This window comes from Myotis myotis, unplaced genomic scaffold (genome assembly GCF_014108235.1).
Source record: "Myotis myotis isolate mMyoMyo1 unplaced genomic scaffold, mMyoMyo1.p scaffold_m19_p_2, whole genome shotgun sequence".
NCBI lineage: Eukaryota > Metazoa > Chordata > Mammalia > Chiroptera > Vespertilionidae > Myotis > Myotis myotis.
Genome location: NW_023416324.1, coordinates 149,087,510 through 149,106,410, shown reverse-complemented (window position 1 = coordinate 149,106,410; position 18,901 = coordinate 149,087,510). Strand labels below are relative to the sequence as shown.

The following is an 18,901-nucleotide window of genomic DNA, read 5'->3' as shown; positions in this document are numbered from 1 at the left end:
GATCCTTTCAAGGTGCACAAATTCATGCACTGGGCCCCTAGTATTTTATAAGCATTAGATTTCGTGTTTCCCCACATAAAGCAATGTTGTGTATTTCCCAGGATGTGATGGTAAGCATTCTGAGAAAAGGGAGTCTATCCCTAGGTATACATTGTTGGTAAAACAAACATTTGTGAGTAGGGGCTTCTGGAGATGGCTTTTCTCCAGGACACCATCACATGCTTTTCTGTAATGGGGGCTTGGCATATAGCTTGAAATAGAAACTAACCTTTAGAAACTAATTTCTAAATCAGTGCATGCACAGACCCAGAGACTTGCTGAGTGCCTTCCCACAACCATTCCCAACCTGACCCATAATACCTGTCCCTCATCCAGTATGTGCTTCCTTCACTATTATTATTTGTTATTCATTTTTATTTCATTAATATTTAAAGATCATTGCAGGTATTCACTGAAAAGGGCAGCACTTACCACCAACCATGCAAAGGTGAACTCAGATGAAATTCCCGAGGAGATATTTTGAAGGCATGGTATTTTCAGAGTCTGATTTATCTCTATTTCTATTGTATTGTGGCTTCTCCATTCTTCCTGTGTAACTGCAACAAAACATAAGGTGGAAAAGACATGGATCTGTGATTGGTTTATAAAGTGCCTTTTATCAAAGAAACGAGAACCGTTTTAGCATAAAGATTCATCCATCCTCAGGGTATACCTATGAAGTAAAGAGAAGAAATCTCATTAGAGTCCTTACTGTGTAAATGGCAAAACAAAGTCACTAAGAAAAATCACCACTGAAAAGTTATAGGGACTCTTTTCTAAAAGAATTAAGTTCACATTTTGACATGTACCTCTGATTTATCCCTAAATTCGTGCTTTAGTCTTCAGATCACATTTCCTTAATCAGATAGAATGTAAAACATTAAATCTTAGCCTATAATTGCCTTTTAAATTTTAATAGACTTAATAGTTTTATGTCTGTGAACCTAAAACAGAAAAATGAGTGTAAAGTACAGAGAGTTCCCATATTCCCCTTGGTCCCATGCTTGCACAACCTCCCCCACTATTAACATCCCTAATCACAGCGGTATATTTGTTACAATCATGACCCTACCCTGACTCATCTTTATTACCTAAACTGCATAGTTTATTTACATTAGGGTTCACTCTTGGTGTTGTGCAGTCTATGGGTTTTGACACATGTATAATGACGTGTTCACCATTGTGGTATCATACAGAACAATTTCACTGCCCTGAGAATGGTCTATGCTCCATCTATTCATCCCTCCCTCCCACAAAACTCCTGTCAACCACGGATTTTTTTCCTGTTTTTATAATTGTCTTTATAGAGCTTATAAATTCCTTCAAGTAAAAAATGATACAGGAAAATATATAAGGAAAATCTAGGGAGACATCATTAACACATTGGTTTCATTTTTAAAGTGATATGAGATAAATAGCTGTCTATAGACTTTTTTGTGTGGAAAATTTTATACACACACACACACACACACACACACATCCATTTTTTATTAAACTAAAACATCAAATAATAATCCTATATACTAAAAGGTTAATATTCAAATTGTCTCCTTGACCAGGAGTTCGACTCGGAGTTTGACCAGGGGGCCAGGCTGTGCCACCAACCACCTGTGGCCCCTCCCTCCGGCCACCCCTTCCCCATCAGCACCTCCACCAGCCGGACCCCACCGGTGCATGAATTTGTGCACCAGGCCTCTGGTATATAATAAAAACAACTTTAGCATCCTAATATCTTAAAAACCTTATTTTTATATATATACAAATCCTGTTTGTGTGCATGTGTTTCTCATACTTTGCAATCCTATTAACCAAAAGATGTTACCTATGAATTTTACTTAAAAATGTTTTGCATGATTCTTAAACAATTTGTGGTTAACATTTTTAGAGGCTTTATGTCATTCCATCATATATACCCATCGTCATTTGTTTAGTCACTTCCAATTATTGAATGATTATGCTCTTATAGTTTGGATTCTTACTTTATTTAAGCTATTACACTCTATATAGCAAAGATCATCCTATACTAATAGCTTTTCTGACCATTCAGCTACTTAAGAATAATTATCACGAGTATGATTAATGAATCATGGATTAATATTCTCATTATTATCAACAGTATATATATTTAGAGTGGAATATTTCTCAGTTTGAGGAGGGTATATCTACCTAGCCTTTAGAACTTTGTTATAGTTTAATCTCTCATAAGTTCCAGCTATTCTTTCTACTCTCTTCTCCTTCTATGCTTAATTGAAACCAGGCCTTCCCATCAGGGAACATCTTCCCTGCATCATTTTCAAATAATAGCTGCTTATTTTCTTGTACCCTTATTTCCTCAAGATCAGGAGTTGTGTCAGCACCTTCCTTGCTCTCCATTGCTACTTTCAAGTATTACTCCAACCCCATAACTTAAAAAAAAAGCACACCTTCCCTTTATAGTTAAAGACATTTAGCTATAACAGTATTTCCAAATAAAGTTCTTTGTATACCACCATCACAATATTTTTTGCCATATTTGCATACCATCACTATTACTATTTAATTTTATTCTTGAAAATATTGTAATTGTCTTACTTAAATACATTTATTTTAAACAGACAATTATCTAGGCACTAATATTTGTGAAGTCCATAAAATCCACCTTATAAATTAATTATATTTTAATGTACATTACCCAAATACATAAGTATTACATTTTTGTAAATTTTGTCCAGATTGTGAGGTTGTCATAAAAGAATTAAAAATCTATCAAAAACAAAAACCTAAAAATATAATATCAGAAATTGACAAGCAACTTGGTGGGATTGAAAATCTATTGTACATTACAAAAGATGAATTCATGAGATGGTATAGAGAATTTATAAAGTGAATCACAGAAAAGAAAAAAGTAGCAAATATAGAAAAAGGCACATTAGGGATGTTTATAAATTTAGGTACTTTTTTTTACAATTGAAACCTAACAATTTTAAATGTGAATAAAAACACCATGGAAGTGTTAGAAATAACAACTGCATCCCTGTGTAGTCTGGAAATGGGAAAGACTTTTCCTGTGATTCAGAATCAGGACCAACATGAAAAAAGAGTGAAATATTTTATTTCATAAAAGTAAAATTTATTCTGCCCTGGAAACATTATCATAGAAAGCAAGGAGAGACAACATACTGGGCAAATATTTGCAACTTATATGCAACGGTTAATAGCTTTCATATATGGGGCATTTTCAGCATAATAAAGATAGTAACCATATGAATCAAAACTCATAATGGGTTTAAATTATATAAATTCATGACACTTAACACAAAATAATTACTGTCACTTAAGAGTGCTAGTGAACCAATTTACTTTTACAACTGGTAAATAAAGGAAAGGACCAAGTAAGTATCTGTTCTGCTTTTCATAGACAAACTGTAAATCATGTAAATAATTGGTGGATAAGAGAAAGTTTTCTTTATAAGAATGCATCAGCTAATAAATGAAGGAATGGTAGATTTGGAACATCTGTTTGGCAATCCATAATAAATTAATGGATCTAGGTAATATTCATTAGTGGCTGCTTATATTACATGGCCAGATATTATGTGCTTCTGATGTAATTCTATAACATCATCTATGATGTACTCTTGCCAAAAAACAAAACATAAAAACAAAAACCTTAATGTAATCAAATCTCTGTATTTAACCAAAAGGTGACAGAGGAACATACAGATATGGGGATAATCAGGCTACAGATAATCAAATTTATTCAGCAAATACATCACAAAAGAAAAATAAGCAATGTAAAATAGCCTTCAGATGAAAGAGATTTATTAAATAATCACAACGCATAGAGATTACTTGAATCCTAATTTAAACCAAATGTAAAAATAAAGATTATGAAGCCAACTAGATATTTGATGACAAAGGGACTTACTAGTTTTGTTGTTGTTGTTGTTTTTTAATTCTGATAGTGGTATTATGGCTACATATTTTTTCAACATCTTTATCTTTTAAAGATTTATCATAAAATTAATAGGGTATCTTGATTTTCTTCAAAGTATTTTGTGAGGGGGCAGTTGGTAAGAGTTTAAGGAAAATAAGATTGCCTATGAGTTGATAATTGTTGATGTTATATGTTTAGAATTATGTTATAGTTTCATCTCTCATAAGTTCCAAATATCTTCATGATACTATTCTATATAATTTTGTATACGTTTGAAATTTTCCACAATTAGGAATTTTTTAAGTTTTTTTCATGCATCACCTGAAATCATCTCGGATACTAGCAGCTATATGTAACACACTTGAGAAAAATTAAAGAATCCCTCTCCTCCACCCCCCAATTCATTCCTATTACCCAATGGTTGTAAAACTGTGGCCTGTGGGCCCAATTTGGCTTGCTGCCTGATCAATATATATATAAAAGCCTAATATGCAAATTGTCCCCACCAGAGTTGGACCGGAGATCAGGAGTTCAATCGCTTGCTATGATGTGCACTGACCACCAGGGGATAGCGCGGAATGAAGGAAGGCCCAAGCTGGCAGCCAGCAGCTGGGGAAGGGAGGCCCTGGCCAGCAGCCAGAAGGCCCTAATCGGCCCTGATTGCCAGCCAGGCCTAGGGACCCTATCTATGCATGAATTTCGTGCACCAAGCCTCTAGTTTTGTAAATAAGGTTCTACTATAACATACATATTGTATAGAGGTGTTCTCATGCTACAAAGGTGGAGTTGAGTAGTTGTAACAGAGACTGTATGGACCACAAAGCCTAAAATAGTTACTATCTAGCCCTTCAGAGAAAGTTTGCTGACTCCTGCTCTAACTTTTCATCATCCATTATTCCCTGATATAATCCTGGGTAATTTCAGTAACCATGTAGATGATTTATTCAATACCTGGCCTCTCAGTTCTTTCCACTGTCATCTCCATCAACTGTCTCCACTCCATTTCAGCCATGTACTCTCACAGTCAAATCTCAGACCTATCACCAGGCACTATTGCTCCACCTACAAAATCACTAATTCAAACCTACAAACACATCTTTTTCTTGTGCAACTAGTCCATCTCAACTGTTCTCTGACCTTATTGGATTTTTTAATGAGTTGATATCTCTACTTTCCCTCAATCCATCACCTGTCTTTTTTCTTTTCTTCCCTCATTATCAAGCTAAACTTCCATAGTGTCTGTCATTTCAATAATATTCTTTCTAATATCCCAAATCCATTGCCTTTTTTCCCCCATCTGTTTAAAGAGAATTGGACTGTGGTAGACCCAAACTGTTTACTTTTTAATGCACAGACCCAAACAGCCAAGCAGTGCTGGAGAAAGCCACAGTGCAAATTGTTTTCACTGCACTTTCATACCACAGTCAAATGAATGTTCAACACTGATCAAATATCCAATACATTTACTAGTACCTAGTGAACTCATTTTCCTTCTATCTATAGAAGGTATTTCAAACCTCTCCAAATGTCTTTTTCTGAAGCCTCCTTATTTGCCTGAAGATAATCTTCTTCATTTTAGAGAAAAGATTACAAGATGGCACATACCTTATCATATGTACTCATCCTAGTTTCCTTCTCTCCTGGTATAATAAAAAAAAAGTTCTTTTTTCCATTTCAAGATAGTCCTACTACTAATGTTACAGATCTCAATGCCTCCATCTTCTCAGAAACTTTAATTTATTTAATTTACTTTTTTAATTGTATATTTAACTACTCTCAACTGCATCTTGCTTATTGGCTTTGAAACAACAGTCAATGTCTGTCATTAAATAAAACCATCACTGCCACCACCATCACCGTGACCACGTGAATGAAAATCCTCATTTAAGTTCCCCTACCCTTTGCATTACTACTAACACATTTCTTAGTTGTGTCAATATTTGCTGTTTTCACTTCTTTTTTTAAAATTTTGTTGATTAAGGTATTACATATGTGTCCTTATCCCCCCATTACTCCCCCAACCCCCCACTCATGCCCTCACCACCCTGTTGTCTGTGCCCATTGGTTATGCTTATATGCATGCATACAAGTGTGGGCTTGTTTTCACTTCTTTGACTTCTATTCATACCTCTTCTCCTTTCACTCTGACTTCCAACTCTAATAATGCCACAAAACAGCTCTTGTGATCAATACATTTTGTTTATAAATACAGTACAATAATCATTTTGTCCTCTCAGAAACATCAGAATCAGTGGCTACTTCCTTTATTAAATACTATTATTATTCTAGGTTTTTATAATATAACTCTCCCAATTTTACTCCTGCCTCTTTAGTTACTGTTCTATTCAATTTGAACATTTGTTTTTCTCCATCCATCACTATGGACTCTGTTGAAGGGCCACATTGCTTTTCTTAGTTGATGTTCTACCTCTATATGATTTCTTTCACTTCCAGAACTTCAGTTAGCACCCACACTCAGGTGGCTCACCAGCTTATATCTTCTGTTTAAATCTTTATCTAGATCAGGAATTGTATATCCAGTTGTTTGCCTGACATCTTCTGTATGTTTCAACTTCATGACTAACACAACATGGATGAAGTCAAACTCAAAATAATCCCTATGCAATCTGTTTTCTAACACAATGAGTAATTTCTCATTTTTTTCCTGTTCTACATATTTGAAACCAAAGCATCATCCTTGACTGCTTTTTATTCCTCACTCCACATAAGCAACCTGCCACCAAATTCTATAGGTTGATTCTCCTACATATTTTTAATCTGAGCATTCTTCTCCATCTACTGCCACTTTTCTCAGTTTTACTGGTATCTCTCACCTAGATTTCTGTCATTGCCTTCTAACTGGCGTACACTAATTATCCTCTCAGCCCTTTTCCAATTTATTCTCTAAATGTTAGCCACAGCAATCTCTTTGACATGCAAGATAAAACAATAAAAATAAAAACAAATCATCTTTTAATTAGTTTCCACAGTTTTTAGGATAAAAACAAAACTTAACCAGACTAATCAATCTCTCTAGCCTTATCTTCAACTGCTTTCCTTTCAAACCTGCTCTTTTAAAAAATAATACCTTTTAAAATTCCCCACAGTTGCCATATCTTCCTCCTACCACTGATTCTTTGAAACTCTGTTATCTGTAAAGCTATATTCCCCACTATTACCTGGTTAATGCCTGATCAAGTGTCACTTCTGCAGGAAACCTTTCTTGATTTTTCTGTTATGCCCTCTTGTAACACTGTCTGCTTTCTTACTGAAGAGCACTTCTCACTATTGCAATTTGATATTTGTTTTATTATTTGATTAATGTCTGTCTCCTCTCATTGGACTTCCTGATTCCTGAGGGCAGAGTCATGTCTAATGCATACCACTGTATCCCTCAAGCCTAGCACTAATATATTTGTTAAAAATATTTGTTAGATGAAGAGTTAATACAATTTAAGAAGAGCCAGCATTTAAGTTCAAGAACAACTTATGCTATAAAAACATATATAGATCAGGGGACAGAATAGAGAGGCCAGAAAGAAATCTACACATATATGATCAACTAATTTATTACAAAGGAATCAAGGGTATTCAGTGGGAAAAGGAGAATCTCTTTTATAAATGGTGCTGAAAAAACTGAACAGCCACATGCAAAAGAATAAAACTGAACCTCTACCTTACACCATTTACAAAATTCAACTCAAGATGGATTAAAAACTTGAATTTTTTTTTTATTTAACAGTAAAATGAAAGTCAAAAGGAAAAAATCAGTAATTGGAACTACAATAAACTAAAAACTTTTGTACATCAGAGGGAATCATCAAATGAAAAGGCAACCTACAGAATGGGAGAAAATATTTGCAAATCATCTATAATAATGAAAGCATAATATGCTAATTCCGTGGTTGGCAAACTGTGGCTCTCGAGCCACATGCGGCTCTTTGGCCCCTTGAGTATGGCTCTTCCACAAAATACCACATGTGGGTGCACACATACAGTGCGATTGAAACTGCATGTCCCATGCTCAGAAGTTGGTATTTTGTGGAAGAGCCATACTCAAGGGGCCAAAGAGCTGCATGTGGCTCGCAGGCCATGGTTTGCCTAGCTGCAGTTTGCTGACCACTGTGCTAATTAGACCAGACAGCCAAACAACCTTCTAGACGTCATTCCAGATGTCCTTCCAGATGAAGCTGCCATGGCGGAGGCCGAGGCAGAGGTGGTTAGGGGCAATCAGGCAGGCAGGTGAGTGGTTAGGGGCAATGAGGCAGGCAGGCAGAAGTGGTTAGGGGCAATCAGGCAGGCAGAGGCAGTTAGGAAAAATCAGGCAGGCAAGCGAGTGGTTAGGGGACATCAGGCAGGCAGGCAAGTGGTTAGGGATGATCAGGCAGGCAGGCAGGTGAGTGGTTAGGAGCCAGCAGTCCCGGAATGCAAGAGGGATGTCCTGGATTGTGAGAGGGTGCAGGCCAGGCTGAGGGACCTCCCCCCACACCCCTCTGCACACGAATTTCGTGCACCAAGCCTCTAGTATATCTAATAAAGGATTACTATCCAAAATATATAAAGAACTCATACAACTCAATAACAAAAACAAACAATCTGATTTAAAAATGGGCAAAGGAATTGAATTCACAGTTTTCCAAAGAAGACATACACATGTCCAACAGGTACATGAAAAGGTGCTCAACATCACTATTCATCAGGGAAACGCAAATCAAAACCACAATAAGATGTCACTTCACAAGTGTTAGAATGGCTATTATCAAAAAGACAAGAGATAACAAGTGTTGGTGAGAATGTGGAGAAAAGGTAAGCCTTATACGCTGCTGATGAGAATGTAAACTGGTACAGCCACTATAGAAAACTGTATGGAGATTCCTCAAAAAATTAAACATAGAACTACCATGTGATCCAGCAATCCCACTTCTGGATATATACCTAAATGAAATGAAATTACTGTCTCAATAAATATCTGCATTCATATGTTAATTGCAGCATTATTTATAATAGCCAAACATGTGGAAACAACATAAGTGCCCATCAATGGATAAATGGATAAAGAAAATGTTCTAATACGCAATGAAATGTTATTCAGCCATGAAAAGGAAAGCCTGCTATTTGGGATAGGATGGATGGACCTTGACAGCGTTATGCCAAGTGAAATAAATAAGACAGAGAAAGGCAAGTACTGCATGATTTCACCTATATGTGGAATCTAAAAAATAAAACTGAAATCAGAGATGCAGAGAACAGATTACTGCTTGCCAAAGGTGGAGGTGGGGGATTGGAAAAAAGGGTAAAGGTGATAAAAAAAAAAAAAAGTACAAACTTGCAGTTATAAGATAAATAAGTTCTAGGGAGCTAATATACAGCACGGTGACTAAAGGTAAAAGTACTCTAAGGCTTTTGTTGTAATCTGGGAAATTAAAGTCACATTATACTCTTTTAATGAATCCTAATAACTACAAATTTTAAAATGCATCAACATCATACAATCTTACATCAATAAGTTGAAAGTTCCTAACCTAAGAGAAAACTCCGTTGAGTAAAAATGAATAAGAAGTAAACACCAGCCCAACTGCCATGGCTCGTGGTTGAGCGTCGACCTATGAACTAGGAAATGATGGTTTGATTTCCAGTTGTGGGATTGATCCCCGGTAGGGGGTGTGCAGGAACCAGCTGATCAATGATTCTCTCTCATCATTGATGTTTCTATCTCTCTCTCCTTCTTCCTTCCTCTCTGAAATCAATACAAATATATTTTTTAAAAAGAAGCAAACACCTATTTTTTTTATATTTCTACCCTCATCCACAGCCTCAGAGCACTGACTAACACAAAGGATCAAAATATTGTGAAAAGAGAAAAACATCCCTTCTCAGCTAAGCCCTCAAGGAACAGGGGATAGGAGTTAGCACGCCCTGTTGTGTGAGCAGAGGAGGGAGTAGAATAACCCATATGACAACAGAAAGGAAACAGGAAGAGGTCCCCACTGCCTCTGGTCTCTCAGCATTTTCATATTTAGATTCTTATATGTCACTTCAATTTGCATTTATTTATGTACATCATAAATGTTTGCAACTCATGTGTGCTTTGCCCACCCAACTAGCTTGCAAATGTAAAGACCTCTCAGGGATTTAAGAGGGAAATGGCACGAGTATGAAAAGTGAGAGAAGATCAAAAGAATAAAGGGGGAAAAGATGTATCATTGTGTGGGGGCCTGGCAGGGCTTTTGAATGGCAACTGCCTTCTCTGAGTGAAGCGTCTACCCCTTAGCTCTATGCCAGGCTTACATTTTTAGTCACTCTACAGTGAGGAATTTTTTCCCTTCTTTCTGCTTTCCTCCCTTTCTACCTAAATACACAACACTAGAACCATTTTCCTAACACCGAAGCCATTGCTTTTCATCCAATCCAGTTGACCTGCAGCAACGCTAAATCAGAAGACTGGGGATTTTCTAACCACACAGGATGCAGACCTGGCACTGTCTGTCTATTGATGTGCAGTTTTGTTTTGTAGCTACAACTGGGCCCCTTGGGTTACCCTTTATTTTAAGAAACACTTTCATTAAAGGCAATACCACTCTTCATTTTAGAGAACATACTACCTCTTCTCCATTTCTGACTTCATGTTGAAGATATCATATTTCATATAGGATCTGCATCCTATTTCCTAGAGGCATATCAATCTATGTTGCCAATCTTGAAAAGTAAACAGTAAGTCCTCAGATATGTAATAGTATAGTTTCCAGATCTAGGCAGAGGTGAAAAATCTATGTCTAAGCCAAGGTCAATGTGTACTTGTGCTCATATATAATAAATGTACTCTTGGGTTCCAAATTAGGCAAGTATAAAAGGAGGGAGGGGGATTCATTTTTCATAAGAATTGAAAAATAATTTACTCAGTACATATTATACTTAATGAAAACTACAGTTTACCACATTTGTAACCTTTGCTAGGAACCATGCTAAGTGTTTCACATAGATTATCTCTTTTAATCATCAAAATAATGCTATCTATGAAGGAGGCACTGTACCTATTATGTTTGTTGTATAAGGAAACAAAAGCTTAGAGACTTTAAATAACTTGGCAAAGATGATGTATATAGTAAATGACAGAGTCAACATTAAAATCTGAGACCCCCGCCTGACCCCAATGAACAAATGATATTCTCCTTATTCCTATTCACTCAACCCCACCCCTCCCTGTCCCCAGTTGAACTCAATTGTAATTTTTTTTCTGGAAAACAAACAGCAATGGGACTAGAGCATTGTAAGGTGGTGGTGGAAAAGGTTCTAGTCTTTAGGTGGTCTATTTCAATCCCATGGTCTTGTTTCTTGATAATAAATGGAGAGGAGGCAATAAATCCATACCTACTTGCCATGGGCAGCTCTATGCCCCCCTTAGCATAGCCTTTATGAAGTTTATTTTTTCTTGTATTACTAGGCCACTTTGCCTTGAGTTAAAAATATTCTATTTTCAGTGCATTTTTCATTTGTTGACTTATTAGTAGAAATAGAAGTAATTTATTTTATGACCAAGTAGTTTAGGGTGGGAATTATTATGGTGATTTTCCAGATGGTCTCAGAGAATTGGCAGGACAGATCCCAGGTGAAATTCATTTCTAGCCAGAAAGGAGCTAGAACTTAAGCCTAGGACTCCTGCCCGCAGAGCAGGTGTCCAAAGCGTGTTTGTGTGAACGCTACGTGTGCAGCAGCCTTGTTGACACCCTTAGCTACCCTGTACTAAATACATCCAGGGCACTTCTGTGCATTCCTCCACAAACCTGCTCTGTCCTCCCTGCCTCCTATCTTGGCAGATGGCACTGCCATTCAGGTGTGTGTGCCACACCCCTGGATATCAACCTCAATTTTTCTCTCTCCTTCGCTCATACTGCAATTGTCTTATATTACCGAGTCATGTCTCTTTTTGCCCCGTGCATAAAATTTATCTGTTTCTTTTTTTAGTATTTTTATTTTTATATCAATCCAAACAACATTCTGTCTCTTCTGAGCTCCTGAGATTGTTTCCTAATTTGTCTCCAACATCTCCTTCTTATCCACCTTCATTTCATTCTTATACTAAGGTCAGGATGATCTTTTCATAACACAAGTTTAATTAGGCTATCAATGTCATACCATCATTTGCTAAAAATGCTTCAATGTCTTCCGATGATAAAAATCAAAACCTCAAACATGGCTGACAATGTCTTACACGATCTGGCCCTTACCATATCTCACACTTCCTCCCCTCATCTCTGCACCACAGTCCCACTCATATTTCCCATTTCCTCAGACACTGCAAAGCCTTTCACACAAGATGTTGCCTCTCGCTGGGTCACTCACTAACCTCCCACCTCTGAAATGGCGTGAACGTCTAGTCTTTCTTTAGACCTCAGCTTGGACGTTGCTTTCTCAGAGACAATTTCCCTGGCAGTTATTATATGCTCCCTCACAAGACCATTGCAATTCTTATTGCTTATCGCTGTTGCAATTTTACATGTATTGGTAGAATTATTTGGTCAGTTTCTACCTCCTTTACAAGCAATACTGCTTTCTGTTCAACTTTGCATACTTAGTACCATGCTTGGCCCATAGTTGGCACATAGTACATATTTGTGCTTACCATTTTTCTGAATGAGAAGGTTGTAGATTTTAGTCTGACTGCCTAGTGGGTAAAAAATAAAGCTGCACTCATACTTCCCACTGAGTGAAGAGGACATGTTCCTTAAGTGCAGCGTCCACGTTGACACGTTCCCAGGAGTTTCTGTGAAAGTCACCAGTGACTTACAGGGAACCCCACCAGCACAGTAGAAGCCATGTTGGGGGTGATAAAGGGCAATGAGGTCCTCCTTTTTGGTGACCTTGGACCATTGCATTTGCACCAAGATGCCTTTCTTCTGAGTTTGGCAGGTCAGATTGACATCAGAGCCAGGTAAAGCATAAATGTCTTCTCCTGCACTGAATTTTCCTTCCCATATTCCTGAAAAGGAAGAACACAAGCCATCAGTTTACATGATTCACATGGAGTGACTCTTAGTTATAAGCTTGGATGACTTTGATGAAGTGAGTGAGCACCATGGGAATGTTCCCCCTGGCTGCTTCAGGGATTAGAGAGAGCTCCTGCATGACCCAGATAGAGAAGCATGGATCTCAATACATGTGAGGAGGCATTAACTTTAGGATACGAGAGGAGCTTACTGACTTTTGAATGTTTACTTTTTGGTGGTTGGTCTAACCTAAAAAATAGCAAGATCTCTAGCTACTGGTGAATAAAATCAAGACCATTTTAAAGTTGAAATTCACCATCAAACTATTCTTACATTAATACAATTGGCTTTTTTTGGTTATGCATCAACAGCTGCATGTAACACTCAAGTGATATTTTCTAAAACTACAAAAACAACTACAAACTCTGTATAGCAGTTTTTAAAAAATATATGTACAAGAGGTGTTTACATATACTGTCATGTTTAATCCTTCTCACATACTAGAGTGATATTATTAACACTCCTTTTCAAAGAGGAAACTGAGGCACAGGCAGATTAAGTTCTTTGTTCAAAGTCATACCTCAGTAAAAGAATATGAAATGGGCTGCCTAGAATCTGAGCACTTTCTATAACCTCATAACCTCCAAAATGACCCCCAACTTGGCTGAGAAGGGTAGGATATTTGATATTCAATATATATGGATTGAAAGGTCCTTTATCTCCATGTAGTTGGAGTTTACGGGGGGGGAAAAGGGCAGAAAACACCTCAGGTAAAATTTCCACTAGAGATAAATCATTTGGTTAGCATCATCTATAATCAATGCTTTGAAATACTAGATGTAAAAGAAGATTCTCTCCCATCAGTTCTCTGACCAAATAGTACAGGACACTTAAAGTATTGCATCTTTGACATACCTTCAATAACGTAGGCCTCAGTTTTAGAATTAACATGGAATACTTTTATAGGAATGAAATGTGATTGTGACAAGTACCACAGAAGCTAACAAAGGAAAAAGATAAAAAGATGACAAGCAACTGCGAAGAAACAAGGCTCTCAAAGGTACTTGACAAACAGGAATTATTATACTTTTATGGATGCAAAAGCATGGGTAGGCAGAGGTTAGTATAGTCTAATGTATCTCCCTGTGAGCTCTCCTTTGCCGGATAATATGCTTCTGATCCTATCTACTGCATTATATTCCAAAGTCTCATTTGATTTAGAAATTCTCCTTAAAAATCGTAGTAGCTCTATATGAAAAGCAGAGCTAATTCTTAAGACACTCAGGATCGCTATAATACCCTCATGCTGTGGGATACAGAACTAATCTTTCTTCCTACCATTTCTAAATAGGCCCATTAGGCTTTGGTTCCCACTGTCATAAGGACCCTGCTATGTCTCCCAGGTGTGTTACCTGCACATGCCTCATTAAATGCAACATATGCTCAACTGCCAAAGACATTCGTATTTGGAGGAGAAATGCTTATTATATCCACAAGAAGGAAAAAAAAAAGGGTAGTTGAAAGAGAGAAAAAAGTTGAGCAAGGATCTCGGAACATTGATGGCTTTGTGAGTTATTTATTTTTTTAGTATTCCAGAGTTGTTCTGACTACCATTTGGAGAACATTTCATTTTTAAGAAGCGAAATCTCCCAGTTACTCCAGAGATTCTCTGAGGAAGGAAATGGATAAAAAATGTCTCTGAGCAATGGCACAAGCCACCCATCCCCTTCCTGGTTTTATTGTTCCTTAGTAATCCTTTGTAGACTCTAACAGCTCCCCCATAGCTGCTGCTTAAGTACATAACTGAAAACCTTCGCAACAACTGCCTTTGTGCTCAATTTCAGCAGCAGTCACAGGCATCCTCAATGAGCAAGAGGCCTCCCTCGCCCCCTAAAGTGGCTGATTTGACAAGAAAAGTACAACTGGAAGCCTTACCCCTGACAAAATGTATCTGGATGATGGAATAGACAGCACGGTATGTCCATTTTTTCTCCATCGTCTCCCGAAGGCCTTACAGCAGCATTTTCACCATGATCACAGAAGTCAACTGATGCCTTTAACTAAACAAACTCGAGCCACCCTATTCGCACTGAAAAACCCCAAATCTACCACACGCCTGTGTCTGTTTATCACTTGGCAAGACCCCAGGAAATGAAACGTAGACAGGAAAGTAATGTGGTTCACAGCTCAATATAACCTTCAGCAGAACAGAGTTGAAATTGTTCTCTGAAACCTTGTGTATCACCTTCGTTAAAAGACTTTTCAGAACACACAGATTCTCTCCGTCAGGATCTCTGTGTCAGTCGAGCTGCTTCTAAAATCCAAAGGAAATCACGCAGAGCAGTTCATAATGTGCTTTTCACGCACTTCTTTCAGGAGCACAAAGTCATTTAACAAATGTGAGCCTCGTGTCTTTTATAATCTTTTATAATAGTTTTTCTGTTCAATTTTAAAATGTATTTGCTTTCCGGAATTGCTCCAGGGTGAAAGAACAAAACATTAACACATCAGAAAAGTAACTGAGGGGAGCATCAACTATCAAACCGAACTTTATTGTCTCCCCTCTTGCAGGGGACCCACATTTCCTGGGGGTGGGGGAGTGAGGGCTCCTTTTCTGCCCCTGGTCTGGGAAGAACTGGAAGTTAGACAGGGAAGTCTCCCACAGTGCTGGTGGGAGGCCTCTTCTGCTGATGGCATAAAAGCTTGTGTCTCAGCCCAAAACCATAGAGAGCAAGTCTGAAACAATCAGAATGCAAAGGCAGAGCAGTTCCTACCTCAGCTAGCCACCAAGCATGTTACATCAGCCCAGTCACTTCCATTTACAGAGGACCAAGATAGGACAACAGGGAAGTGACTCCTCGGACATGATGACTATCCCCTGACAGATATGCTTCATGGTTTTCTAGCTTTGTATAAAATAGACCATCTTCACCTTCCAACATTAACAAGCGTTAGTTGGAAGACTGCAGTGTTAAGTGTAATAAACAAAGAATAAAAATGAGTAATATATGTGTCAACATACAACTGTATGGACAATGGGTGACGTATTCTGTGACCTCAATCTCACTACTACCTTTTGGCAGCACCCGGAAAACCTAAAGACAAAGGCAAAGGTGGAACTTCATTCACGAGGTGACAATTTTTTTTTGAGGGAGGCCAGGGAGAGAGAATTTTCACCAGGTTGTATCATGTCATCATGTATTATGACATCATGTCATTACGTGTGTACTGACCTCCCCAATTCAGGGACTTGGGGTGAATATGAGTGATGCTAAGACATAAGTATCACCCTTGTCATTGAGGGGATTAGATTTTAGCTGGAAGAAGAGAGATTTGCAGATGGTGAAACAGGGCTACCATCTTCCTGGATGTCCAGGCTACCCTGTACACATACCTGCCATGATTGTCATACTTACTCTTTACGCCTCAGCTAATGATGTTTCCTGCAAAGGCCAGAAGATGGAGTTACCTATTTCCTAATTTAGGCCTCTTCAAGCATTTACCCCACCCCCACTCCTAACCTCCCCACTAAGTCTCAGATTACTGGAGGTGTTGGTTTAGGTGGTGATGACAAGGATATTTCAGAGAGAGTTGGGGAGTTTAGAGTCTTTGATTGAAAGGAGGAGGCATCATGGCACTTTATGCCTTCATCTCTTCCTCATTTCCCCTAGAAATTCCAGTAAATGACAGTGATGGACTATAGAGGTAAAATAATTCAATAGATATACTGGGGAGATCCTGATCTATAGGTTGGTGTCCCTATTAAATTGGGACACTTTGCAAGCCTGGGGAAGAAATTTAGTTACCTCACCACTTCTCATATTAAGGGGAATTTACCTAAGTGGAACCAATAAACATGTAAATTTATTGAATTCTCTAGGAACAATACCCCTCCCCACTCAATGTATTTAGATATCTCCTTTAAAAAATCCTAGTCTGAGAAAAACGTTTACTGATTTCAGAGAGAGAGAGAGAGAGAGAGAGAGAGAGAGAAACACCTGTGTGAACAAGAAACATTGATTGATTGCCTTTTGTACATACCCCAACTGGAACCAAACCCTCAACCTAGGTATGTGCCCTGATCGGGAATTGAACCTTTTGTTGTGGGGAGAACTCTAACCAACTGTGAGCCATACTGGCCAGTGCTAGATGTCTCCTGTTTCTTATTGCTTTAAAGTAAAGCAACTCCACAAAAGATTAAAAATATAAAATAAAACACCTTAACTTTTTAAAAAAATGAAATTGTCATATATTTTCCTGAGCTACCTATTCCCTTTTAATGAAATCCTTACCTCTCATTGGGTTTGGCTACTCAAAGTACCTGGTCAGTGGCTGCTGTGCAAATCAGCCCTCTCTGGGCATTTATTCAGGGCCTGGTTCTTGGTTCTTATATCTAGAAACCTCTGCAGCCGGAGGTCATCAGATTTGACTAGTTTTCCTTTGGGACCCACGCAGACTCTAAGGGAGGGAAAAAGAAATTCAGATGCGCACAGAATCTTAATTGAATGCACCTGGTGTCCTGCAGCTGCGAGACCCAGGTGACAGCTGCTCCATGGCGGTTTTCATGCAGCAGGTGGCAGCAACACCCTGCAGACTAGCACAGCTCTCCCAGATATGGGAATTTTGCTTCCATTGTCTTTCAGTCCCAATAGTATTTTCAAAAGGCCCTTTCAGCATAGGGATAGGCATTCTCTAAGCTTAAAAATAACTCCTCTATAGAAGTCATGTCAATCTCTTCTATTATCCTTGATGCTCACCAAATCCCAATTGCATGGCATTTCTTCTGTCTTAGCGTATACTCTGCTCATATAAAGAGGAAACAGAAGCAGTCAGTTTCACACACAAAAAGAAATCTTGAACTCCTTGAACTTCAGAGGCAAATTCAATTATTTACAAAGAGAAGCAGGGACACACATTATTTCTGCTACTGGCAAGCCATAAATGGTTGTTTTGAACAAACTTTTTCTATGCTCCATCTAAACACTTAACCTCAATGAGAAAAGGACATTATTAGAAATAGGAAGTTGAGCAAAATGGCAAACTTACTTTTGTGGTTTTCATAGAGGTTAACTCAAACATTACTGATTTGTCTTCCATTTGATTCTTTACTTACACACACACACACACACACACACACACACACACACACAAAATGTGCAGTGGTAGGTTTCTCTCCCAAAATGTTTAGGAACCATAATGCTTAATGTTCGTGCTAATAAAAAAATATTTGAGTGCCAAATCTTAGAAGGTTACAAAGATCCATAGTTCCAGGTGATTTAAAAACATAAATGGTAAAAACCATGCCTTATCCTTTAGACACTTACCATTTTGCTGGAGAAAACATCTCCGAGTGACACAGTGCACAAGGTCAAAAGCGGAAGTAGGACAGGCCTTTAGACAAGAGGAGATCTCCCAGGGATCAAGTGGGACAGGAGCCTATGAAGTGTGGATTCTAAATTTGCCTTTATATTCTAGAAGGGGATCTGGTGGAGTCCATGAGGTAAGCCATCCCAGGAAGAGAAAACAGTAAGAACCAAACAATTGGTAGTATTGAAGCTAAAGGTTAATTCAGTGATTTGATTGTTATCATTGAATAAAGGCTTTACTGGAGGCTTGAGACAGACAAAATTGCCCAACCAGTGAGCTTAGACCTTAAAAAAATAGTATAAAGCTAAATCACATACTGGGATCCTTTTGTAGATAGCTACAAAAATATTCTTTTTTTAAGAAAAATCTTTGTTGTTGAAGGTATTACATATGTCCCCTTTATTTTTCCCCATTGACCCTTTCTAGCCTGCCCCCACCTTCCACCCCAGGACCCACCACACTATTGTCTGTGTTACAAAAATATTCTTAACTATATTGTATTTTTACAACTGTAGAATTACAATGAAATATCGTGTTTCTATACTTGGTGAAAACAATAGGCTAGGTAAAATTTACCAAGGATTGGATCTGATCT

The 18,901-nt window shown here is 38.0% G+C and overlaps 1 protein-coding gene across 1 annotated transcript in view; it reads right to left on the bottom strand.

Annotated features, from left to right (window-relative positions):
* CD96 (CD96 molecule) overlaps positions 1–15,312 on the bottom strand; it is an 89,612-nt gene extending 74,300 nt beyond the window's left edge. The window contains exons 1-3 of the mRNA XM_036351892.1: positions 14,875–15,312; positions 12,576–12,932; positions 472–596 (exon numbers count right to left, since the gene is read on the bottom strand). Coding sequence (XP_036207785.1) covers positions 472–596; positions 12,576–12,932; positions 14,875–14,935 — 543 coding nt within the window. The 5' untranslated portion in view covers positions 14,936–15,312. The remainder of the gene's footprint in view (positions 1–471; positions 597–12,575; positions 12,933–14,874) is intronic.
* Positions 15,313–18,901: the final 3,589 nt, after the last annotated feature.